General features: G+C 40.7%; 1 protein-coding gene across 2 annotated transcripts in view; it reads right to left on the reverse strand.

Moving 5' to 3' along the window:
- Positions 1–905: 905 nt before the first annotated feature.
- The window catches only part of galnt18b (UDP-N-acetyl-alpha-D-galactosamine:polypeptide N-acetylgalactosaminyltransferase 18b), an 84,428-nt gene continuing 59,032 nt past the window's right edge, over positions 906–26,301 (reverse strand). The window contains exons 7-11 of one of the 2 annotated variants that reach the window (XM_046033638.1): positions 20,966–21,151; positions 17,449–17,586; positions 10,069–10,164; positions 7,726–7,890; positions 906–1,696 (exon numbers count right to left, since the gene is read on the reverse strand). In XM_046033638.1, the coding sequence (XP_045889594.1) occupies positions 1,550–1,696; positions 7,726–7,890; positions 10,069–10,164; positions 17,449–17,586; positions 20,966–21,151 (732 nt within the window). In that variant the 3' untranslated portion in view covers positions 906–1,549. The remainder of the gene's footprint in view (positions 1,697–7,725; positions 7,891–10,068; positions 10,165–17,448; positions 17,587–20,965; positions 21,152–26,301) is intronic. The other variant, XM_046033639.1, reaches the window with a different exon arrangement.

Below are 26,301 nucleotides of genomic sequence, written 5' to 3' on the forward strand. Positions count from 1 at the left end.
AAAGAAGAACAGAAGCGGACTTAAGTTTGACCACCGTCAGTGATGTTGAGAAATGAGCTAACAAGTGAAGAATATTTTAGTTTTAACATTCTGATTGTATGAATCACATATTATTAAACAGCAAAATGTCTGTAGTGATTATAGTGAACAGGCTGAATAAACGTGTCACATTAACCACATATCTACACTATAGACTGTATATAAAGATGGATGACATGGCTTCCCCACTTCTTCCCACTCGTCATTTGGGGCCAGAGTCTGCGCAGTAGTGCTCGGGGTTGGAGCTGCAGTATTGAGGTCCCACATATAGCATGGCTCAGCTGTCAATCACGACATGAACCCCCCTTTTTATAGCATCAAATAATATCAGCATAATAATTAAACCCAAACTTAGCAGAAAAATGAAAACTTGAACATACATCAGCGTGATAAGAACTAAAATGTCAAAAAAAAAAAAAACTTGGAAAGTTTTTTTGTGTACTTTAATTTTTTTGTTTAGCCGATACCCTAACTACTAACATGGAGGCGGCAGGGTTTATAGACCTATACTGCAGCCACCAGGGAGGTGACACCTGGAACCTTATTTTGTTGTTTAACCCAGCTCTGTTATGTTCTCTGCAACTGGCAGCATTCCTGTACTTTTTGTACTGAGTTTGCAGTGCATTTTCTTATGCTGCATTTGTGTTTGTGTCCAATTTGCAAACAGTTGCTTGTGTTGTCTTTAATTGTAATAATAATAATAATAATAATAATAATAATCTTTATTTGTAGAGCACTTTTCAAAAACAAGTTACAAAGTGCTTTAACAAGTGTAAAGACAATAATACCCAAAAGACAATAATACAAAAACAATACAAGATAAAAGCAAGAAAACAGTTAGTACAATGTAAACAGTAGTGCAATGAACTGTGGAGGCCACTGTAACACACCAGACATCAGACAATCTGATCTATCAATACAAAAAATGTAGGATTGATGGAAGATTCTAGTCCTTTTAATTGCAATGGTAGCCTTTTTGTTGCCTTGAACAAAAAAAGACGCTTGCACTCAGTAGTTTACATGAGTTATTTTACTGTTACAAATATTCGAAATATTAACACTGAGAAAATAATCTATAATTTTCGGATTTATTCCAGTATTTTCCCACAGGTGTACAGCTGAATCGCATAATAAACCCACAAACCTGAGACACTAAAATAAAATAATTACAGCAGGGACAGGTTCAGAAAGCTTGCTACACAGTAGCAATTATGAACAGTACAAAAACATATTGGACCCAATACATCTTTTCAAGTCAACAAAATATACTAAATATACTACCTTGTCAAATCTGCAAAATATGCGCCAACTATGGCTGATCCTGTAGGCAAAATAAAATGTTTAACATTTACGATGTGATGTCGACTGCTCATCAGAGGACATCGTGGTGCTCAAAATGATTGTGTTCAACCATGCACACACACTCGCACATACACATGTGCACACACAAAAGAAACAACTCCATCCAGTCCGGTGTGCTATTCACTGAAGTGTTCCTTTCAGCAGCCGATCATAAAGAGCTGCTAAACAGCACGTTTGTGATGAACCATTTCTGTCCAGTGCATTTCTGCAGAGCCAGTTGGTAGCCGAATTCATTGTCACTGCTCGCTACAAGCTCTAGGCATCTCTTTGATTTCCTGTTCTGAATGGATCCTCCCTGAAAAGATAAAAGCAGACTGGTTAAAATTGTGCTGTGCACAATATAACTTGCCTCCTTTAAACCCACACTGCTGTGAATGGATATGCATGTGAGCTGCTGAAGTGCCCTGAGCTCTGGGCGTTTTGGCTCATTCACACTACCATCCTCATTGGGCCCACCAGATAGCATCAAACATGTTTCAAGGCAAAAAACAACAATGCAATAGCCTTTGCAGTCATTACCTTTGTTTTTAGAAATGCAAAGATTTTGAGAGACTACACCAAATGAAAAGAATCAAAAGAGGACAACGAGACACAAAAACAAAACAGATAAAGACATCTAGCACTGAGGTGCAAGAGAATCTCTAACAAAGGACATAAAAGAATCCTATGATGTTTCAGAGTCATTACAATATTGTTTAAATCAACTATTTAATTTATTGGTAGAGAAAGAGCAAAAATATTTTCCAACATGTGACAGCTGTTCCCAGTCTGTACAGTGTGAGCACATCAGCTCAGCAAAAATATTTCAGCATGTCCTGATGAACGAGGCAGGATTTTCTCATTACAGTGTCACGGCTGACCAAGGGCAAGTGACTGAAGTGGAGGCCTTCACTAGTCAATACAGTGTGGTGAGAGCTGCGAGGAGTAAGCTCTCTCCAATACTATGAGAGGAAGGCAGAGGGATGTGGGAGGAAAAACACTTAAGAAATAGACAGGTTGTACAGACTGTGAACTAAATTATACTTTCTGAATATAGTTTGGTCTGTTGGTGAGATCCAAGAGACACTTGTTGTTGTTTATAGATAACAAGTTGGTAATAACTGCTGAAAGTGGGCCTTGATGGACCTCTATATAGAGGCATCACGAGCCAGCCAATAAAAGTATTGAATGGGGCAATCAAGGCATTTTTTAAAGCTACATAAAGCCAGATTTGTTTAAGATCCTATTGTGCACTGAATGCTCTGGGCAGACCAGCTTTACACTGAATTGTGAACATATGAACTGCAGATGTGATTACATACCCATCTCCATGACTGCTGAGCAAAGCCATAAGTTGTGGTCGAGAGCTTCCAAAGTAACAAGTTTTGTTAAACTGCTGTCAACAACGCACCTTGAAGTTCAATCACTGGACTGGGAAATGTGGACAGTGGCTGTATTTATTTTTATTTTTGCTGTTCAGGTTTTAAGTGTACCACAGACAACAGTACCCAAACTAGGAGATGCTTTAACTTGTGAATGAGATGAAAAAAATATTTATTTAGAAATATTTTCATGCAGACAAGAGCCCCTCAGCCCTTGATTTCCGCAGCTAGATCGGATCCTGGCAGTGACACCTTGTCACCCTGTCAACCTTCAGGAATGAATAAAAATGATTTGTTTTAAGCATGACCAGGATGTTTTTTCATTAGTCTGTATGTAAGTATCGCATTAGAAAAGGTTGATGGAAATGCCAATATTCGAAAAAATAGCTTTTTGTGCTTTAATAGGAGATGGAAACACCTTAGCAGAATAAGTTCTGACGTAGTGAACGTTTACCTCACATGCCTGATCAGCCGTTTCAGAAAAACATTTCTGCAGACCTATCTCCATTTTCTCAGATTCATAGTGTTTAGGTCCATACGACTGGTTTTGTTTCTTTTTTGCAACCTCTACTGTTGTGGTGGCTGCCCGGCTGACCGTGAGTGTCCTGGTTATTTCTCCATTTTTTGTTTGTGATTCTGTTTTTCCTGTACTCTGCCTGCCTCCCTGTGTCTCCTCCCCTGCATGTGCTCTCCCTCTCTCTCTCCCTCCGCTCCTGAGCCCAGCCAACGACCCCCACCTGCACCTCGTCAGCCACCTCCTCTGCCTGCCACACCTGCCAGCAACCAGCCTCATCTCCAACAGTACTTCTACCCCGGTTCTCTAGTCAATCCCTGCTTGATCGTCGTTGCTCCTTACCCGGTGCCACTTCACCATTCAAGCTCTCACGTAATTTGCATTGTCTCCGCTGTGTCTGACCCTGTCTGTCTGTCTCCCCTCCAGGTCCACTCACCTCCATCCTCCGATCCGCCAGCTGGGCTCGCCACCCTGCCCTCTCCCCTTGGACCTCTTCCACGGCGCCCTCCCGGCTCCTCCCCGTGCCTCCTTGCTTCCTCGGTCCCCAGTGCCCCCCGCTCCCTTGTCTCAGTCTCCTCGGTTCCCCGTGCCCGTGTTTCTCCGGCGTCCGCCTCTCCCTCACCTCCACTCCCACAACACCGTATCTCCTTCAATAAAGCCTGTACTTCCCCAGAGTTGCGTTTGGGTCCACCCTGTCCCCACACCACACCGGTCGGCTAGCCCCCAGTCCGGTCCTGATCCCCAGCCCGCTAGTGCCGCTACCCTCCAGCCTGTCCCTCTTGATCCCCGGCCCCTTAGGGCCACTAGCCCCCATACCTTGTCGGAGGACTGACCGACGTCAGCCCCGTCAGTGGTCCGACCAACCCCTGCTCCTCGTGCCCTGTCGGTGGATCGACTGGCTTCAACCCCACTGGTGGTCCAGCCGACCCCTGCTCCCTGTGCCCTTTTGGTGGTCTGGCCAACGGCGGCCCCCCATACCTTGTCGGAGGACCGACCAACGTCAACTCCGCCGGTGGTCCGCCCGACCCCTGCTCCTCGTGACCTGTTGGCGGATCGATTGGCTTCAGCTCCGTCGGTGGTCCGGCCGACCCCTGCTCCTCGTGCTCTGTTGGTGGATCGACTGGCTGCAGCCCCGTCGGTGGTCCGTCCGACCCCTGCTCCTTGCACCAAGGCCCTCAGCCCAGCAGTCCCATCAGTGATTTCCCCCTGCTGCTGTCTCGCTGCCGGTCTTCAGCCCTGCTCCCCGGCCTCCGGAGGGGTCTCGCCCTCATCCCAGTCGCCCCTTAGCCCGACCTCCGGAGAGGTTATGCCTTACCCGCCAGCCTCCTGGGGACTCCGGTCCTCCCGTCGACCACATTCCCTCTCTGCCCTGCCCTCGGGACGCCCGTCTGAACCCCCTGGTCCCCCTGCTCTGTTCTCGGGACACCCCCCAGAACTCCCTGGTCCCTGCTCTGCCCTCCAGCACCCGTCTGGCCCTGTTCCCTCAGTTCTGCCCCGCCCGTTCACCCGACCCTTCCCAGCCCTGTCCCCCTCTCTGAAGCTTCTGTGTCTCTCGTTTGTTTTGGACCCTGGACCCCCACCAGCCGGATCCCAGTGCGACTGACGGACTTCTGCTAAGCCCTTCCCAGCCAACTAGGAGGTCCGCCCGGAGGCGTCCATTGAGGAGGGGGCCCTGTTGTGGTGGCAGCCCGGCTGACTGCGAGTGTCCTGGTTATGTCTCATTTTTTTGTTTGTGATTCTGTTTTTCCTGTACTCTGCCTGCCTCCCTGTGTCTCCTCCCCTGCATGTGCTCTCCCTCTCTCTCTCCCTCCGTTCCTGAGCCCAGCCAACGACCCGCACCTGCACCTCGTCAGCCACCTCCTCTGCCTGCCACACCTGCCACCAATCAGCCTCATCTCCAACAGTACTTCTACCCCGGTTCTCCAGTCAACCCCTGCATGACGTAACTATGCTTTACGTAATCTGGTTCCAAACTAGTTGATGGAAATGTGCCTGATTCTTTGGTCCACATAAAATACGTGTGACAATTAGATGGAAACATGGTGACTGATGCTGTAACGGACTGCCACTGGGAATCCACTGATTCTGGCTATGGCACGTTACAGCTGCGCCACGGTTTTGATGCATCCATATCCCACCGTCAAGTCCACTGGAAGCGTCTCAGAAGTGTTTCAGCAGCAGAGCGTGCAGCATGCCCCACTTCATAGACTTGTTATATTTGTCATTTTTGCGCTTCTACTACCTTCTTCAAGGATCTCTGTGACCCCTCTTCATTCCGTCAACTTCAGGCTGCATTTCCCACAAGGAGCATTTCAGAATCAGAGCATTTTGCCTGCCTGATTTTGCTTACATGTTTAGATTTTGTTGATTTGGTAATCAGTATTTGCATGATTAAGTAGGCTATGTAGTTACATTATTTCTTTTTGTGTCTGTCTTTACTGTGTTGTTTTACGATCGGGATCTCCACAGGGTGTTTCTTTTGAAAACGGACCAGATTTTCTCTGCCGTTCTGTGTCTGACTTCCTGCCTGGTTCGATCTGCTCTGTGTTGCTTGACACAGCTTGCGTCAAAAATAGACCTGCTACCTATTCTCTGCGGAGAGGAGAGGAGAGCCGCTTCTGGAACGTGCACCACGTCTGGTGGACTCAAAAGCAAATAGCAGTGATTAGCTCCAGCAACCGTGGCGCAGTCAGTGGATTTTAGGGGTGAGTGACCCACAGCGTATTTTAAAGACAGAATTACTTAACAAAGCTCCTGCATGAGGAAAAGGGATAGGTGAGTGCAGGTGTACCAAAAACAGGAAGTGGACTTTGATTTAGAGCACGGCTAGCCATAGGGATTAGACTGAATTGTCATTTTTTTCACTTTGTTAATTTATTAAGAAGCTTTGGTAGCAGTTGCTAAGAGCAGTTGACATTTGTTATCAGTTGTTGTTTTTGTAAGTCAATTTACAACAACCTGTACACCGGTATTTTAAACCAACAGATTACCTCCCTATTTTCAATCCTGCCTACAAAGCTTTGATTGGCCGATTGTTTCTCAAACCGGAGGAAAAAGCAGGCCATTAGGACAACACCAGACCCATTTGAATCGCTGAACAAATCAAAAGATGTGGGTGCTAATTCAGAGGCTTGGAACAAAGCCAAAGTCAAACCCAGAATCCATGAAAATCTGGAGCCTGAGCTGATAACAGGAGCTACTCTAGGTTTTACTCAGTCAAGTTATTTATATAATGTCTCGGTACAGCTTCTTTAAACAGCCATGTGTGCATATAGCAGGTGTGAAGGTTGTTATTTGATTTAGGATGCTATGGTTTGTTAGGGTTTACATTAAATTTACTATGCAATATAAAGAACAATAAGTATTTGTTACAGGAAAATAAAAACACCCACACATGCCCACAAAACACACAAGCTCAACAAACCATACAGTCTCTCCCACAGAACATATGTTTGCTGTTGTAATCAGAAAAATCAGCACCTGCCAACATATAACTTATCTAAGCTATGACTTTCACAAATTAAGGCTTGTCTAAGTCACTTCTTCGTGGATAATTCGGTGTCTTTACAGTGAGAAGAGATTATGAGAATCTTCTGTTTATCAGGTTTAGTGTAGTATGGTGCAACATTTGAATTCTTGCTCTCTAATTTGTACACTGTATACCCCCCAAAGTTGCTATGGTTGCATTTATTTCGGTTTGAGCTTGACACTTTGCACATGTGCAGTCAAAACTGTATCAATAATTGATGCCATATTTCAGAGATGTGATATGCTCCAGGCTTGCTGATAAGTCCCCACCCTACTTACTAAATTATACAAAGTTAACAAAAATAACCACTTAAAGTTCAGTGTGAGGATATGTGACATATGAGTTCAAGCACATAAAACCATTTCACACTTTGTGCACATTATGCTGTAAAACCAAACAGACACACCTGTTGCGGCAGCCCAGAGGCGACATGGTCAAAAGAATACTGAGCTCATTATAACAAGCGTCTAATATGAGGCACATTTGGGATGTTATGCATATTTGGCTCAAAGAGGAATAAGATCTATAATTAAAACTGCACTGACAGCATACCAGACAACAATATGAGGTCTTCTGAGCCCAAATCAAAGCATGCAGTAAATTCAATTCACCCACTGTCATGGGGCATTTTGTGAGGTGGCTGCTTGCTCTGTTAAAACACATTTTGCAAGCACAGAGTTGCTAATGGAGAAAGACAATCATTAAGTTTCAATGACTCATGTCTGAATGATTTGCAGGATTGAGGGGAACTCCGGTCAAACAGTAAATTAAACCACTTGCACGATTTAAAGCTACCGCCGCAGTTTGTTTTCCTGTCGCATTCAACAAATGACCTTCACTGAGGCTGAACATAAACTGTAAACTGAATGTTAACTGAGTGTTTTCTGACCATGTGTGGGGGCTGTGTCATGGGTTGTCACCTGAGTGAAGTGCCAGTGGAGCTTCATGCGTTTGGCTGCGGCATAGCTGCACTCAATGAGGCGCGGTCTGCTATTCACATCCACCAGGCACTTGTTGTCATCATCGTCAATGGTGGGACTCAGGAGCCCAATGTGGAGCTGCTGAGTACTGGTGTAGTACACATTCTGCAAGAAACACCACATCCTGCTATGAACAAGCTGTGTAGTGCAACTTGCTGGGGTTGACATTTAGATAATGGATCTTCCAGAGCTGTATGTGAACATACAGGTAATAAACTATGCAGCAAATGAGGCTTCCTCTTGGGTTGTCTTTGGGTTTGAAAGAGACATCTATGAGGTTGATTTACATACACTAAATATGCGCATTTATGCAGCTATCCTGACTGAATTGAGAAAAAGTAAAGACAAGGCAAGGCAGACAAAATAAGCCCATTATTAATTCAGGAATGAGGAGACAACCTGAATACTTGTGCCCTCTCTGATGAATCCCTCCCAACTGCTTTTTTCAAGGGCAGTTGTTTGCCCATGTGAAGTTGCCAAAAGCTGAAAATAATTTGCAAGAATAAAGACAGAGCGAGATAATTTGTCGACTGTATTTACAGACAGAGCAGTGCTCAGAGTGGTTTAATACTGCCTTTAGTTTGGTGTAGCACACACAGTGATAAACAAGGATGTACTGTATAAGATGACATGAAATTATATAATTTGTGCATCTTACAGAGATGGAAAGTAGCCAATTGAGGAGACATTAATTGGTTTGCAGAATCCAAACAATAAAGAGGCGTAACAAGAGTATGGGGGACAGGGACTCTGTCTGTAGAAGTCTATATTTCATTCAAGATTGTCTCTGACTCTAGCTGTCAAAGCTAGATATTTTCTTTTAGTATGAATAAAAAAAGCTGGTTTGCTTATTCTTCTGATTGTCTTACTTCACACTAGACATTAAACAGTCTGTTGAGAGTCATTTTTAAAATTTGTGCTGCTCATTTTCGTTGCTGGGCTTTAGTTGGTATGTTTTATTACTTGCGGGAGCCTAAGTGTTGTACAGTATGTTTGCTGACAACATGCTCTTCTTGTAAAGTCAGTCACGTGTTGGACTGTGAGCTCTGTAATGCCCTTCCTTTCATGTGTGCCTGTGCAATTTCCTTTAAGCACGTTAATGTACTGCTTTTACTGCAGCACCTCGGATACAAAGTCTAGCTCTCCCAAGGAAAATCAGTAAAAGTAGAGTTGGCACTTACAATGACACAATTTGACTGACTTCAGCAAACAGTTGCAACAGTCTATGAACATGTACCCTTATAGAGGCAATCCAGGGACTAATTCCTCTTGATGATGTAACACGGAAACATAAAAATAGAGCACACTAGATTTGTCTTGCAGAGGAGATCCCTAATCTCATTAGGAACACTGGTGCTATGCCAATCCTTTGTTTGAAATACCCGGATTTATGAGAGATTTATAACATATAATAGATTTATAATTAGCAAGTTTCAAAGTTATCTAGGTCTCAGAACAGGCGGCAGATGTTGACTTCTGAGTTTTTTAAGGAAAACATGTTACTAAGATTAAACAGACTTCTCCCAAATCAGTTTTAAATTGCACTGTGCTGTGAATATTAATGCAGGCGTAATGGGTGTGAAACATCCTGATAGATTCATTTGAACTGAAAGGGATAATGTGAGATCAAGCCACACTCTATAAGACAAGTTTACGATTGCCACAGCAAGGTTAAACAATCTCTGAAAACAATCTGCTCAGACATAATGGGATAAAGGGATCGATAGAAGCTGGAAGAGACTGGAGAAAGTAAATGATCAAGCTGTGCTAACATGGGAAGACACATAAACTCCCTGTTATTTAGGCTGAGATATATCCTGAACAAGTGGTCCAGAGATAAGATCTTAAAGACATGATGAAAAACTGCATATAATAAGCCAGTGGTTGAAATAAACCTGAAATAAACAGTTTTACTTTTAATCTTTTAAATGTATGTGATAAATGTTCAGGTACAATATAACTTTGTGTTTCATCAATAATGTGACATTTTATTCTGAGCTAGACTCAGTTGGGACATGTCACCCATAAATGGAGGTGTATGAAAAATGGCACTGAGTTTAATATGTATTTAAAAACATGGAGGACAGTTTCTATAAAGGGCCAGATAGAAAAGCCGATCCTGTTTTATGAGGCAAAAAGATACTAAGTTTGATCCAATCTCAAAGCAGAGGAAAGGAGAGGCATTTTTCGTCAAGGTGGAACAGGTTTTATTGAGTAAGAAGACCCAAGATGGAAATGAAATATAGAGGTGACGCTACATGCTGCATGAAATAGTGCTCTAACCTGAGGTGTCATCCCATGACAGAGATACAGGATGGGGACGTTGTCATTGTCAGGCCCCTGGTCCAAACACAGATCAATCTTCAGAGCGTTTTTCAGCTGATAGACAAAGAAAAACACATAGGTTTTTGGTGCTAATACATCACTGTAAAAATACCCATTCTTGTAATAGGTATGGTAAGTCCTTCATTTAAAGTATTGATCCTATTGATTTATAAGAAAACAATCATGATATGTAAAGTAACAGGTAACTAAAGATGTCAGATAAATGTAGTGGAGAAAAAAATCCATATTTCCCCCAGAAAGCAGAAGTAAAAGTGACTAACTAACTAACTATCTCAAATTGATACTTAAGTACAGTAATTGATAAATGTACTTAGTTACATTCCACCACTGGAATTGTCCAAGGTCATATTTGCATGCACAAACTAACCCAGATATTAGTCATTATCAGGTAAAAGTGTGAATTAGTGTGTTCACATAAACTTTTGATACTCTGTGAGTATTTATGCTACTATGAGCAATGGTTTCTGATTTTGAGAACCAGCGAGCTTCAATTCACAATTTAAACATGTTCAACTCTTGCTCAAAGAAGTTCACTAAGAGGAAATAAAGGGAGGACTTCTTTCAAAAGGATTCCAACTCTGCTGGATTTTTATTTGTTCTCAAAACAGGATTTCTCAAGAACAATTAGTCATTTTCTTAAGGGATGGATGTGTTACAGTAAAAGCCCAGAAAATAAAAAGGTCCTACATGAACACACTATTTTCTGCCAAAGTTATAACAGTTTGGGTTATTTCATATAATACATTTCTGCATATGTGTTTTTTTTTCTCTGCTCGGCTCACTGGTTTGAAGCAGGTGGTGCTGAGTTGGGAAAAACGTGATGTCAAATATTTAAATTCACCAATCAGGATTTAGACACATTTGAATCACAGGGTGCTGCTCAAGTCTCTTATTTGTCATTTCCTCGCTCCTCGGTTGAATCGGAAGTTTTTCCACTCCGCTGTCATGCAGACCGTCCCAAAGCTCTTATTTGAGGTTCGAGGGTCGAGGAGCGATCTCTGTGGAGCTATGAGGGAGGATAGTCCAGTGCATCCTTCGCGGAAGTTTTTTACTGCCCTTATTGGGTAGCCGTTATATTGATTGGACATGGCAGCTGATCGGACTGATCTGATACATCAGGACAGATAACTTTCTTCAGTTATTAGAAAGATTTTCTTCCTTTTATTTCTCCCTTCAACTTTTATAATGGAGACAATTAAAGTCAGAGAGAGTCAGAGAGTCTGTCAGCAAGAAACACGTTTTACTCATTTCCATTCAATCATATGAGAGGCTGATCATTCCTGTGTTTAGTCCACATAGACAACAATAGAACATAGTAAACAAGTAGCCAAGCCTAAGGAGTCGGACAAGTCACTAAACTACACTAAAGACTCTAATGAGGCAAGCAAAGGAAAATAAAGCCCGTACATCCAGCCATCTCACCTACTGTGTCTGATGAAAGCAGCTGGCGGCTCCGTAAAATCAGCTGATGAAAGTATGAATAAAAGCTGCTACACTAAAAAAAAATGCGTTGGATTGATATAATGGAACGCAATGATCGATCGGTGATGAGGGATGTGACTTTGAAATAAAATGAATGCAGTAGTGTTAAAGATATCAGAAGAGGAAATAAACAGAAAGCCTAAAACTGAGCGTTGACTTTAATATGAGTTACATCATTTCAATTTCCCTTACACATTTAGTCTAATAAATCAAAAGACACTATCTTATTCTGGGTTATTAAATAATGAATTCACAATCAGAATCAATAAATATAAATGCAAATAATAGCCTATAAGCATTGTGCCAGTAGAAATGATCCTGTGCCTCTGAGCAAGACATACAGTAACCTATAATTATTCATGTGCAGGTGTTTGTTAAACAGGGAGAATCATGCTGCTATTAGTATCAACACAGTGGACATGTGTGCAGACACAGACTCCATCAAAAGTCTCTACAGCTGTTAGAGCCGACTGACAGTTGATCCCAGCTGGATCATCAGAAACGGACGTCGCTTCAAGTGATGCTTCGGGGAAAGGACGTCTCATGTCTCTAAAAACACGTTTCCTTGTTCCTTTCCTCGGCGGGACTAAGACGCAAGTGAGGTGGATGCAATTAAGAGACTTGAGAAGTACCCAGAATCTGATGACAGTTGGTGGGTTGCCAGGCGACTGTCAATCAAATCTGATCAAATCACACCTACACAGTTCTGACAAGGCAGATGTGCTCAGTTTTTGAGGGTAAAACTCTTAATAAATAATACCTAAATAACAGGCACCCAATACAAGATCAATAGAGGCTGGGGTCTACCACACCAGGCAGGACCCCAGGTGCAGACTGTACAAGGATGCCCCTGAGAGAGTACAGCACATAAAAGCAGGGTGTAAGATGCAGGCAGGAAGTGCGTACATGGAACGCCATAACCAGGTAGCTGTCATAGTGTACAGGAACATCTGCCATGAGTATGGGCTGGAAGTCCCAAAGTCAAAATGGAAGACACCTCCTAAGGTAGTTGAGAATGACCGAGCTAAGATCCTGTGGGACTTCAAGATCCAGACTGATAAACTGGTGATGGCTAACCAACCTGACATCGTGTTGATCAACAAACAGCAGAAGGCTGTAGCGATAGATGTGGCAATCCCAAGCGACAGCAACATCAAGAAGGAACACGAGAAGCTTGAGAAATACCAAGGGCTGAAAGAGGAGCTAGAAAAGATGTGGAGAGTAAAAGCAAAAGTGGTTCCAGTGGTAATCAGAGCACTGGGGGCTGTGACCCCCAAACTGGGAAAGTGGCAACAGCAGATTCCAAGTAAAACATCAGAGGTCTCTGTCCAGAAGAGTGCAGACTAGGAACAGCTAAGATACTGCACAGAATCCTCAAACTCCCAGGCCTCTGGTAGAGGACCTGAGCTTGAGGATGACACATACCACCATACAAGGCACGGCAAGGCAAGTTTATTTATATAGCACATTTCAACAACAAGGTAATTCAAAGTGCTTTACATAAAACATAAAAGCAACAGGGAAATATAAAAAAGTTTAAAATTTAAATAGAAAATAAAAATGTATGAATAACAGTAACAGATCATTCCTTATAAATAATCTACTGCCAAAACATGGTAAGAGCGAGGAAGCTGCATCTACCACCTGCTCTCTTCAACTCTGCAGTACATTATTTCCTCCACGGGGGAAAGAAAGTATTATCCAAACATTAAGTACTGCTTGTTGCCTTGCTCTCTGTTAAAAAATGTATCCACAGGACTGTTGGACAGGAGTATTAAACTGAAAAAGAGAAAGGAGAAAGATTTTTGTATACCACAATCACCATCTAATACCAGCATCAGCCCAGGATATTCTCTGCAATGCACATGAACAGAATATAAATATTAAAGGATATTTACAGAAATTACAGATGAAGCTAGGCCTGAGTGGGTTGAAACATTTAAAAGGTGAATCATACATTTTTATAAAGCTATTAGCTTTATAAAAATGTAAATCAGAAGCGTTACACTTGATGAACATGACTCAGGCTATGAGGCCCACAGGGTTTTTCATGCGCATCATGACAAAGGTCTGCCTGATTGCGAGATGCAAACTGCACCGCGGGGGGCTCCAGGGACGGTGGTTTATGTGGGGGGGGTGAATTAGGTAAAAATGCAAGATCTGAAGAACACATTTAGGCATGATTCAGCTCCCCATTGGCTTAGGAGACTACTTCTATCTGATAATCAGTAAATCCACATGGTCCCATGCAACAGTTCAGGTCTAAACATTTCTAGTGCAAAAGAGTGAAAAAAAATGTAAATTATGCAACAGTGACACCTGTGGGGACAACAATATGTTAAAGTCACTTACCTGGCACCTTGATGATATTTTACAGTATATTTGCTCTCTTCCCTACTTTGTTCTGCAGCTGCTGCACAACAATTTCCCTTGGGATGAATAAAGTTCTATCTAATTTTATCTTAAGTCACAGTGCAACCGCATTTAGAGGATCTGTAGCTTCTGTAATGTGATGTATTTCTGAATGAAACATATTATGTAAACAGTACAGTTACACAAAACCTTCAGATTTCATTGTACTGCTCTAACTAAGCATGGCTTAGCATATATGGAGTGATGCAGAGCTGTAGTATGCTTATTCTTGGAGATTTTAATATTTGTGTATCTTGTTCTTGCCATTCCCAAACCTCAAATTGTTTAGATCTTATAGACCCTTTTAACCTCATTCAATCTTTTAAAGGTGCCACACATTCTAAAAGGTCCCACTTTAGACCAAGGGCGTCACTTTGTGGTGGTGGGGACATTTAAGGGTTCAGATTAGGGGTGTGATGAAACACTTAGTCCACGACACATGATAATGCACAATATTGTCGCGAGAACAAGACAACAAGACACTCCAATGCTGTTTAGAAGAAATATTCATTGATGAAATAGGGTATTTGAATGGGGGGGGGGGGGGGGGGGGGGGGTCCGGGGGTCCACCCCCAGAAGATTTTGAGCATTAAACTCTTAATTTCCTGCTTTCTAGAGACATTTTTTTGCACCATCTTATGGTGGAAATGTCTTTATTTATCTGAAGGGAAACCAAATTCATGTGGCCGGTGGCAATGCAGAATAGAAATATTATCGAATATAATCCATTCATCAGTAGCTTATTTTTTTAGCCTAAGTTACTTTTGTTTTGGACAGGCATCTGTTTCTTCTCTATATTTACATTGCATTTCATGTTTTCCTATCGTGCAAGTAAACCTTTCTCATCGAATTTTATTTGTTATTTAACATTTCTTGTTGCAAGCTAATTTTCAGAAAACTTTCAGCAAGTGCTTTCAAAAAGTGATGGGGACAAAATCAGCCATTTCAAAAAGTGGTGGGGACATGCCCCCAGCGTCCCCAGTGTAAATGACATCTATGCTTTAGACCTGCTACTCGTATCTGATTTTTTCTCGAATGTCTTAATTTGGTGGATATGCGTAGAAATGACCAAAAAGCTCCCGGCTCCTCATCCCTATCCTGTAACACGCTCTCACATTCTCAATGCTGGCACTGCAGGTAGCACCTGCAGTTAAATTCACTGTTAAGTTCATTTACTGGCCGGTGCCTATCCATCCTTGACCAAATTGCACCGTTTACTAGGAAACAAAAATCAAATAACCTCCCCTGGCTAAACGATCAGACTCCAGTCCTTAAAAGATTATCTATGTTGAGCCATCCAAAAAAATGCCTCTTTTACCCAGTTTCAACCCATAACAATTTCAGTATTAGAGAGACAGAGAGAGTACAGTCTTCCATATAAAATCTTCCTCCTGCATGCTAGAGATCATCCCCACTATGCTGCTCAAAGTGGTATTTCCCACTTTTAGACCTGTTATCTCACACATTTAAAAACAATTCTGGCCTCTGGTTCTTTTCCTGACAGCTTTAAGCTCACCCATTGCTAAACCTAATCTGGACCCGCTGTCCTTAAGTAATTATAAACCAAACTCCAAATTGTCTTTTTTATCTAAGGCTCTGGAGAAAGTTATCAAATCTTAACTGATATTATCTTTTATTAATAACATAAAATAATGCTTTAAACTGTTTCCAGTCTGGGTCTAGAGCACTTCACGGTACAGAGACAGCTCTTGTTAAGATAACTAATTACCTACTGCTGTCTGCAGACAGAGGTGACTGTTCGATTGTAGTTCTTTTAGATTTAGGTGCCGCATTCAATACAGTCAATTATGGTATCCTCTTAACTTGTTTAGAGACTTGGGTAGGAATCAAGACCCTGTCTCTTGATGACACTCAACCCACAGATCCTAGCTGCTTAAGTAGTCTCACAACCTGCCTCTCTGATTTTAAATCCTGGATGTCCCAAAATTTCCTTAAATTTAACGATGATGAGCCTGAGGTAATTCTGTTCGGTCCCCCAAATTCCATCAGCTCTTCTGGTGCTAATCTTCACGGTCTGTCAAGTAATATTAAGCCAAGTCAAACGTGCTGTTCAGTCATGTTTCTTCCAGCTCAGGATAATCTTTAAAATTAGGTGATTTTTTTCAATTTGTGATTTAAAAAAAGTTCTAGATGCATTTATTTACTCACGGCTTGATTACTGCAACACACTTTATTCAGGTATTCATGTTTTTGTTTTAAAACGCAGACTTTCAGTAACAGTTTCCACCCCGTTGTCGGCCCATGCAAAAAAAATCTCTGGTGTGGTACTTTCTTCTTTCGCCAAATCTTCTGCAGCTGCGGAGTAGACAATCTGCTTCCTGTTTACGCCTGCACATGCATGCCATGTGTACGTGAACGGCCACTAGATGTGCATTTTCAGCCGTTTTAACATAGACGGAGATCAACTCTGATACGTAGCTACAACGCTTTTAAACAAAAAGGTAGAAGTGTAGATGTAGCCTAAGTCTCTAGCTTCGGTTAAATCTCTACTTTTTCTCTTTGTGAAAGAAGAAGAAGAAGAATCATCATCATCATCATCATCATCATTTATAATAATAAGAATCATCATCATTATTATTTTATTTTTGAGGATGAGGGAGCAATTAATAAATTTGACCTCAAACACATTCTTTGGAAATGTGAAGTAAGTTAAAAAAAAAAAAAATACTAAAATAATCTTTATCCATGCTACAGTAGTGGCATAGCATATTATGACTCCTCAAACCACAGAGACTGACTAGCTCATCAAATGCATGTGGCAAATATAGAATAATGAGGTCAGCTAACTCGGAGAAATGAATGTAATGAGGCTGGCCTATTTCCTCGCTACATCCATCCACCATTTGTCAGTGTGTACAAGAAAAAAAAAAACATTCTTACAACATAGAAAGCAGTGCCATAATATTGCGGCCTGTGTGTCACTGTGTATTAGGGTGCTTCACAGTGATGCGAGGTAGGAGGACCGTGGAAATAAAGCAGTTTGAGAACAACTAAGAATGGGCAAACAGAAACACTGCCAGCATGCCCTGTTGGCTGTCAGTTTCTCTGGCTTCTCTGACTAATAAAATTCAGCTGCAAAGCCCTCTAGTGGGATCTACTACATCTATATTTATGAGCTTCAGTTAATCTACATGCTTATCTACAGTATGTAGCCTATGTATCTAAGTTTATCACATTAATCCAAGAGAAAATAATTTTTCAGTAACTTCTGAAGTGAGAAGGAAAGAGTCTAAGTCTCTGCAGAAAACCTCCTCTTTGTGAACTGTTTGTGCTCCTGACAGCAGCCATCCGGATCCCAACACAAGGGATTAAAATGATTTGCTCAGGCACGGTTTAGCCTTGTTTTGGCTTTTGCAGACACGGAGTTGAATTTGGGATAAAGAGGGAGGGGGGTCGGCTTACTACTCCATATGCGATGGTGTCGCTGTACATCCTCATCTCAGGGTAGATGTTCACCAGGTACCATCGGAAGGTTTTACACTGCAGCCTCTTCCTCAGAGCCTTCCTCTCAGAGATATCGCCAATATCTATCCCTGAGTCCTGGGTTAAAGCAAACAGCCAGACACAGAGAGACAGAGAGAGAGAGAGAGAGAGAGAGAGAGAAACACACAGATGCACACAAAGCATAAAATTGATTAACTGTGGCTTGTGGAGAAGCAAATCAGATAATGGGCCATTGAGGAGCATTGTGAAGTCATTTGTTGTGTATTTGAATAGCTTCTATAGGGTTTGATTTTTTCCTGTTCTGCCTTGAAAACCATCTACTGTACTATTCCAGCTGCCACATTACATAACCACACTCACAGTCAGTCTCATGTTACCACTGATGGAAGGTAGATTTATTCAAGAACTGTACTTTTAGGTACCATTTTATGCTACTCAGAACCCCATTTTACTACATTTCAGAGGCAAATGTTGTACTTTTTACACCACTACATTGATCTGGTGACTGTAATTACACATAGAAAAACACAATAAGCTTATAAAATACAATACATTGTTAAGATTAAACCAGTAGCTTCCAATATATATTGTCTTAAATTTGAAAGGCAATGTTTTTGCGACTTGTTATGTATAAAGTTGTAGTCGGTAAGAATTGAACGTACACTGCATAACACTGTATTAGAGACTGCTCCTTGCTCTGATTGGTTGTTTTGTTCAGGGAGTGGTGGATTCTTGCAAATGACATTAGGAGCAGTAGGAGAAACCAGAGGAACCTGATTAAAAAACTTTTTTAATTTTTTTCTTTTCTTTTTTTCTCATGTACTACTGTCAAGATTTAGTGACAGTTTTAGCAAATATCACAAAATGCTATTCTTAAAATAATTCCTTACTGCAGCTTTAAAATGTCAAAAATGTTGAGTTGTTAGCAGTTCCACAAAATAGACATTTCCCTCTAAACTGATCACATTGCTACATATAAATAACAGTTTGAGGCCTTTTGTGACCCTTTGGAGGGGACCAACCCTGTTGGAAACCAGTGGACTAAACTACCAAACTGTATGTAAACTGTAACTCCACCAGGGCCAGCTGGTATCAGTAAAATGCTGCTTACACGTTGATGTCTCAGTAACAATGTAATCATGTCATATGATACATAGGGGCAGATTCTATGCAGAATGAACACTTTTACTTTACCTTACCTTAAGTACATTTAGCTGCTGATAATTCTGTACTTTTACTTAAGTGTGAATTTAAATACAGTATTTTTTTTTACAGTGTGTTGTTGGCACTTTTACTTAAGTAAAGGGTCTGAGTACTTCTTACAATCTGCCCCATGTTTAGCACTGGATTTCATCTTACGTCACTGATGCCTCCCTTTTAAAACTCAAAAATGTTCTCTAGCGCTCAAAAACATCAACAAGTGGACTCAGACGGGTGCAGACGTAATATGAACATTGGCACCATGTTGATTTTTACACTCTCAGAGGTAAATTAACACTGACAGTTTTGCTGTGTAGTTAATTCATGGGGCTAAAGCTGGGGCTAAATTTCATGCTTCTTGAGTACAGACTCTGTTAAATGGCTCATTATTGACTGAATGAATTGCCTGCAGATGTTCATCTATTCATAACATGGATTTACATATTCAAACAGATTATGCGGGAGGAGAAAAAAGCTTCATTGAACAAACATTTGACTTCGCCTTTGAGGGATGCTACATTTAACATAAGTTGACAGTGCAATAATTTATTTAAATTTACTGAATCCAGTTCAAGATCGAATAAAAATCTTTACATTCTAAAAACACTGAAATATAACACTATAATCCCCAAAACACAAGACAACATGTAGCATATATGGTTTGTATCAGGTAGATTCATGATGATTGTGCAAACTGTGAGACATTTTGTAAAAATATTGAGTTGATGACACTGCAAATGTCTTTATTCAATATATCAAATAATACATTAAAGTCTCAAATAAAAACATTAAAAAGAATAAAAATACACATTGGAATAAAATAAATTATGTATATCTATATCTTTGTACTTATTTTTTCTCTTTGTATTATTATTATTATTATTATTATCATCATTATTTTCCTCTAACGTCAAAGCTGTAATCCAGATATTTTCTTTAACTCATCAATGTTATTGTTGTTGTTTGCACTGAATTTTCTTGATGCTAATGTCTCAGTTTAGACCATTTTATTTAATCACATTAAGTATTTATTTATTCTGTTGCACGTATTTAATTCAGGACATTCTGTATGTGACAAGAAATAATCTAATCTGAGCACTCTGCAGGTGTCAGGGGCCTGAGTCAACTAAACATCTGTGATGGGAGGAGAACAGCTGATAACAGATGACATTCAACACTGCACATTTTCTTCTGTGTTTGTGCATCTGACTTCTGTATGAATGCTCCCTTTGAATTTTGACATCATCAAATCCTGCATACAGGTAATATTAAAACTGCAAATCAAACAATGCCTGGTACTCTTTTTGTTGTTTCTACATCTATACTGTGTGGTCTGTTGCAACATGTTATAAATACAATGACACTTATGGTATACTGTAAAATGCTCACTGGTGATTACTGATGCAGAGGTGTTTTCTTCCTTTTCTGCACACATATGATGTCAAAATGGCTCTGCTATCTGTCAGTTAGGTCTACAGCCAGTTCTATAGCTGACATCTGACAACTAAAAATTAGGACACGTGTACATCCTGAGGATTGTGTTAAAATCATCCACTGTTTCATCTCAGCTGTCTTTAGAGCTGCTAAACTGACAGAACTTTATAATGGACAGCTTATGATGAATTTCTGCTTTAAGAAAAAGTGTTTCAGGGGTATATTTTCCTCTTCAGTTACTCAGATTAAGGCTTGTGGTTTCTGTTTTTTCCACTTGTCAACAAAAAATAATCACATATTGGTTTAATGTAATATACTGATTTTTACCCAAATTATATGTCAATAATCTCAATAATCGCAATATGACTTTTTCTCCAAATCGTGCAGCCCTAGTTCAGCGCAGTAAAAAAAGCACAGCATAGAATCCTCTTCAATTCAAACAGAGTCAAGATAAAAATGGCAAATGCTGTGGGAATCTTAGTAGCATAGTGGTTAAGACGCATGACATACAACTTTAACCTCTCATTCCATTTCCTGTTTGCATATCAACTGTAACCCATTAAGTAAAGGCAAAATGCCAAAAACAAAGTCTGTTATGTAACAAATTGGCGAATCCAAATGAGCTTTGAGTCCCTCAAAGTGATAATAAAACAGCTGAACTGCTAAGTGGTTGTGTTGCAATGTATTTTTAAAACATGATTTTCACACAACTTTTTTTTGTTATTGAAAATTGGATAATATGTGGTTTTGTTCATTATTCAAAATAAACACACATACAGTCTCAGAAAATATTGTGATCTGCGAATTTCACAAAAACAACATGACTGACATGATCACTCACCTCCATGGGAATGTTCCATGCCATGTAGACATGGCTTTTAAACTCGTCCATCCAAACTTCTGCAACTCTGAGGGCGTTTCGCCGCACGTGAGACGTCAGATCCTCAGTGTAGGGTTTGTGAGCACGCTCTATATGGGCGATGCGAGCGCAGGGCAGAACCTCAACACTGCCGCCACACTGCCACACCTGGTTTTAAACATTGCAAACGCAAAGAAAAGAGAAAATGTGTAATTCACCTACACAACAATAGCCTTGCAATGAGTCTGCTTTCCTTGTTAAAGTTCAGTTAAAAATGTTCAGTTGTGGCCTCAAAGTAAAAAAAAGTTACAATACACACACGCACAGACTTCAATACTTGAAACCACAGCTGTCCCAAAGGCTGCACCGATATAGCTTTGACATCATGCACCTGATGTCCATGTTAGCTACAAGTTAGTCCTTCTTTGGAGCAGTGAAATAATGTAAGAGGTTGACTTTATAAACACAAAACCCAATTCCTCGTGCTGCCAGGAAACTCAAATCTTATGACAAACACATTTTCACCACTGACTTACTAACTTGATGAAAAATGTTAGTTTTTTTCTGTGTTAAGAACATTTTCCACTGTTCTATTTATATCATATGTCAATCTATTAATTTACTTTAGACACCCTTGTTTCTGTACTCCTTTAGTATCTCTGGTCTGATGTGGCATCAGACTTAAAACTGCGCTGTTACTCAGGCTGGAGAACATTTGGGGGATCACTATGCAGTCAGGCCACGATGGCATCATTTCTATGCTGCTAAAAGCCCAATTTGGCCAACAAGCAGAGGCCCTTTATCACCTCTCCAGCCTACTGTATCTTTCACTGTGAAGAGTCGTCCCCATGGTGGAAAATGTTAATGTCCGAGTGCCCAAGAGGAGAAGCCTGAGTCCTTGATGACTCAAAACCAGTGGCACTAACTGCTCACATAATGAAGACCTCTGGGAGCCCCAAGACCCTGGTGCAGGGATCTCTGGTGCGGTGCTTACATCCAGCAAATGAGGACTGGCAGTGATAACGGATTCCTTCATGAAGACTAAACATTTTGTTAAATATATCTTGTGTACATGTAATGGCACTTTCTGTAATAGTTTTGCAGCATCATATGCATTTGTCAGTTTTCATATTGTTCAACATTATGTTATCAGATTATTCAGATCTCTGTATACACTGCATGCAGCAAAGAACAAAGAAACCAAATGCAGTTCCTACATACAGTATATTTCTAATCAAACATGCAATCAAGCACTGAAATGGTTGGTTTTGGTAATTTATGTAAACCCACTCAATTTATATTCTTATTTACATTATTTCTTGTATTCATTAACAGCCCTAATTGCCCATTAGTTATTAACATTTCAATTTATTTAGTATTTTTTTAATTAACATTAATACATCAAAAAGGATATGAATTTCTGAGTTACAAAAACTGGAAAAGATCTACATGAGAATTAAAGTTTGGAGGGAAATGAATTAGACCGTACAATGCTGCTGATTAGTATCGAATGGTATCTCAAAGCAATTCAAAGACTTCACCAAAGCATTGAAGATGTGCTCTTCTGTTTACATGCTCACATTTGTATGGAGGCCTAACTACCACAGCCTGTGGAGGATGCTCGGAATTCACTTCAATGTGCTGAGCTTCACATTATTCCAGGACACCCGGTGTTTCAGTATGAATATGGTTGAAATAAGGTTGACATCCTCACGCTGTGCTGTTACGTGAGAACCTAATAGCACAGCTGACATACTTCTGGTGTTAAAGTTAAATGTGTAATTTCCATAAAAATACCACTGCCAAAGAACGCACACAGTGTTTGGTGCAGATGAGTATCCTCGAGGAAGAGCAACAAACATCAGATGTGACAAAAATTGTGATTGGGACTTATGATAGGAGGAGAAGAGCTGTTTTTTGTATTTCTTTTGCAGCAGTCAACACTGAACCTGTTGGAGGTCCCACAATTAGAATATACAGCTGGCAATTAGCTGAGCTTTATTATACATACTGATCAGACACTGTATGGATTTATACACACAATTATGCAAGAGGCTGTGTTGTTAACAGGCAGCAGGACAAGGCTGTACATGTACAGTTTTTCTAATCAGAGATTTCTCTGGGAGGCAGTTGACCAAATATCAATTTAACAGTTCAATCTATGAAGGAGGAACATCTTGTATAATATTTTCCCCCCAGTTTTAAGATGGACATAGAATTGAGCTTGTTATCTCAGTCTGTGTAAATATTTTACAAGTAACACTGAATTAAAAGCTCATGTGGTATTTAAATAAAATGCTTCAAAAGAAACTGGTTAGTTGTGGCAGCTGCAGTGGTGTTGTGGTATCACACTAAAAACTTCAGACTTCTTATTCATGTTACAGATGTAACCTAGTCCAGTCACGTCCAGCCATACTTACAGTACATAACATACAGATCAACATGCTGATTCAACCAAATAATCCCTCATAACAAACCCTGGTTGCCAGTTGATGTCAAGAGTACCAAGCTGCAGATCAACAAAAACTATTTGGTTATGTTGTCTGCCTATTTATAAAAAGTCACCCAAAGTTCCAGTTCAATCAATCACTCTGCTTGTCTATGTCTGTCTGCTGCCCTAATTTGTGCTCCCGCCCTTCTGGTTAGCCAGTGTTTAAATGCTGATCATTCCTGAGGCCTTTCTCATTTGTCAGTTTGTACCTCCTCAACTCCCCACTCCTCGACTCCTCGGCTTGATGAGGTGAGCGTTTCATCATCAGTCCCTTTAAGAAATGACACAGTAACATATAGCACGAGTTACAACTGTCATCACACGACTCTACTGTAGGAATGAGATGCGTAGACAACATACTGGCCACTATTATTACAACATAAAACAAAGCAGATCAGTGCTGAATGCTCTGGCTGATATTACGGACTATTAATTTGACGTCAGCAGCTGTTTGCACTGTTTTGTCACGATTATAGCAGCTGAATTGATGTGATGTGTGAATACGCTTCGACATTATCTGAATCCTCATGCGCGCATAAATCATCTACCTGTCCCCCACCAAACAAATTATTTTCTCAGATTTAGAGACCAGCACCCGCAAGGACATTTTAACCCACTTCTAGCTGTCACTGTAGCTTTCCAGGTGATTTCTTTATTGTGTGGTTGGTATGACTCTTTTCTTTAACAATTTACTTTGACGATTAGAGAGGCTGCTGTCAGTCATTTAAACGTTTCCATGCGCAGTAATGTCAAAGCAAATATTGTTGGACAAAACAAAAAAACTGCAGTAATAAACTTGACAGGACAGGCAGAGGAAACTCTCCAGAGGAAGCGGAATAAAAGTTTTAGCTTCTATAATCCATTTTTAGATGTGCTGATGGAGCTCAGGATTGATCAGGAGGATGGCTGTTTTACTTCAAACAGTTTCACTGTATGAACCTGGACTGTGTGTGAGACCTTTTTGGATGTGTAGAAGAACATATATATTAACATTAGATCCTGACTGATCCTGTTGATGTGTCGGGAGATTTAAATATGAAGTTATGTTGCTGTGCCTCGTGCGTAAATGCACACAGTTTCATCTCTTAATGGGGAGATGCTTCACCCTATTTCACCTAGCCGCTATTCACAGTGTTCATTTTAAAGATCCTGCCTGCCAATCCACACATCACATTCAACAATAACAACATCAGTAATATGAAGGTGAAATGTCATTAAGGAATGCGGTTAGAACAGCACTTTATGACGCGCTACACAAACAGTGAAAGGTAAAGGTACTTTATTTGTCACATACACATATATGTAGCGAGATTCATCCTCTGCATTTAACCCATCCCTGAAGGGAGCAGTGGGCAGCCACTGTACAGCGCCCGTTTCCCAACTCTCTCCTGGAGGCACCCTAGTCCTGCATGTTTTAGATCTTTCTCTGCTCCCACACAGCTGATTTAGCATTTAGCTTCAGCAGTTCATAACGAGTTGATCATTTGAATCAGCTGGGAAACACTTGCTGTAGGCCACTGTGCTGCAAAGGCATAGAGTTTGTTTTTAATAACTCCTGTATTCGAGCAAGTTTTCTGCTCATGTTCAAAACTTTCTGCACATTCAAAATCTATCCCACATATCTGTGTTCTCTGACATGTCGAGAAAAGAGTCGTAACATTATGAAAGGAACGTCATCATTTAATGGGAATTCATATTATTCTTTAAAGGTCTACCTGCCCTATACTTACTTATATATACTGTGCAATAGCCTGTGTTATTGCTCTGCTGATGTGGTTGTATCCCTTTCAGACTGTCTGAAAGACATCAGAACCATTTGGGATTGTACTGGATGAGACAAGAAAGTGGAAAACCCAAACTAACTGAAAACACTTCTGATCAGGCAAAAATCTCACCCCAAATCCACTAAAATGTTAACTTCAGCACCTCTGATAAAGTGCAGCCCACAGCCACTTCAGTAGGAAGAATCCTGGAGTGGCGAGACAGCCAAAACAGAGCAAGTTCCTCAGTTTTTAAATTGTTATATTTACCAAAACTTTACCAGATCCGTTACCACTCTTTCACAAACTGTCTAAGACTCACAGTGCGAAAGTGGGTCCACTTGATTACTATCACGGCATACGTCACTGACGCATCAGTGGAGCAGAGTTTATTCGCGCCGCGAGTCGATGTTATCAGTTTACACATTCTCAGTTGTCTTTCACTGTGTGAGAATATTAATGTGTGGCCAAGCAAAAGCCTCCGGGTCTCAAAAGTGAAGCCAATGCGGAAATGTGAAATGGCCAAGAAGGTGAAATTCCACTCATTGCAAAAAGAAGCGAGATTGCATTGTACTTCATGGCAAAATTTCCTTGCTTATCACTTGATTTATCAGTAACCTCAGTAAATACTACTCGTCATTAATAGAGGAAAATCGGAACAACCCCAGGTTTCTTTTCAGCACTGTAGCCAGGCTGACAGAGAGTCACAGCTCTATTGAGCCAAGTATTCCCATAGCTCTCAGTAGTTACGATTTCATGAGCTTCTTTAATGATAAAATTCTAGCTATTAGAGACAAAATTCACCAAGACCTGCCCTCAATTGGCACCGACTTATCTCTTAACTCAGGAACCTTAGAAACAGCTGTAGAACCAGATACATGTTTAGACTGTTTTGCTTCCCTCAATCTTTACCAACTAACTTCAATAATTTCTTCATCTAAACCATCAACCTGCCTCTTAGACCCCATCCCGACTAGGTTGCTTAAAGATGTTTTACCCTTAGTCAGCACCTCTATACTAGATATGATCAATCTATCTTTATCAACAGGCTATGTACCACAGTACTT

The sequence above is a fragment of the Micropterus dolomieu genome, linkage group LG20, assembly GCF_021292245.1.
Source record: "Micropterus dolomieu isolate WLL.071019.BEF.003 ecotype Adirondacks linkage group LG20, ASM2129224v1, whole genome shotgun sequence".
In the NCBI taxonomy this organism is placed as follows: Eukaryota; Metazoa; Chordata; class Actinopteri; order Centrarchiformes; family Centrarchidae; genus Micropterus; species Micropterus dolomieu.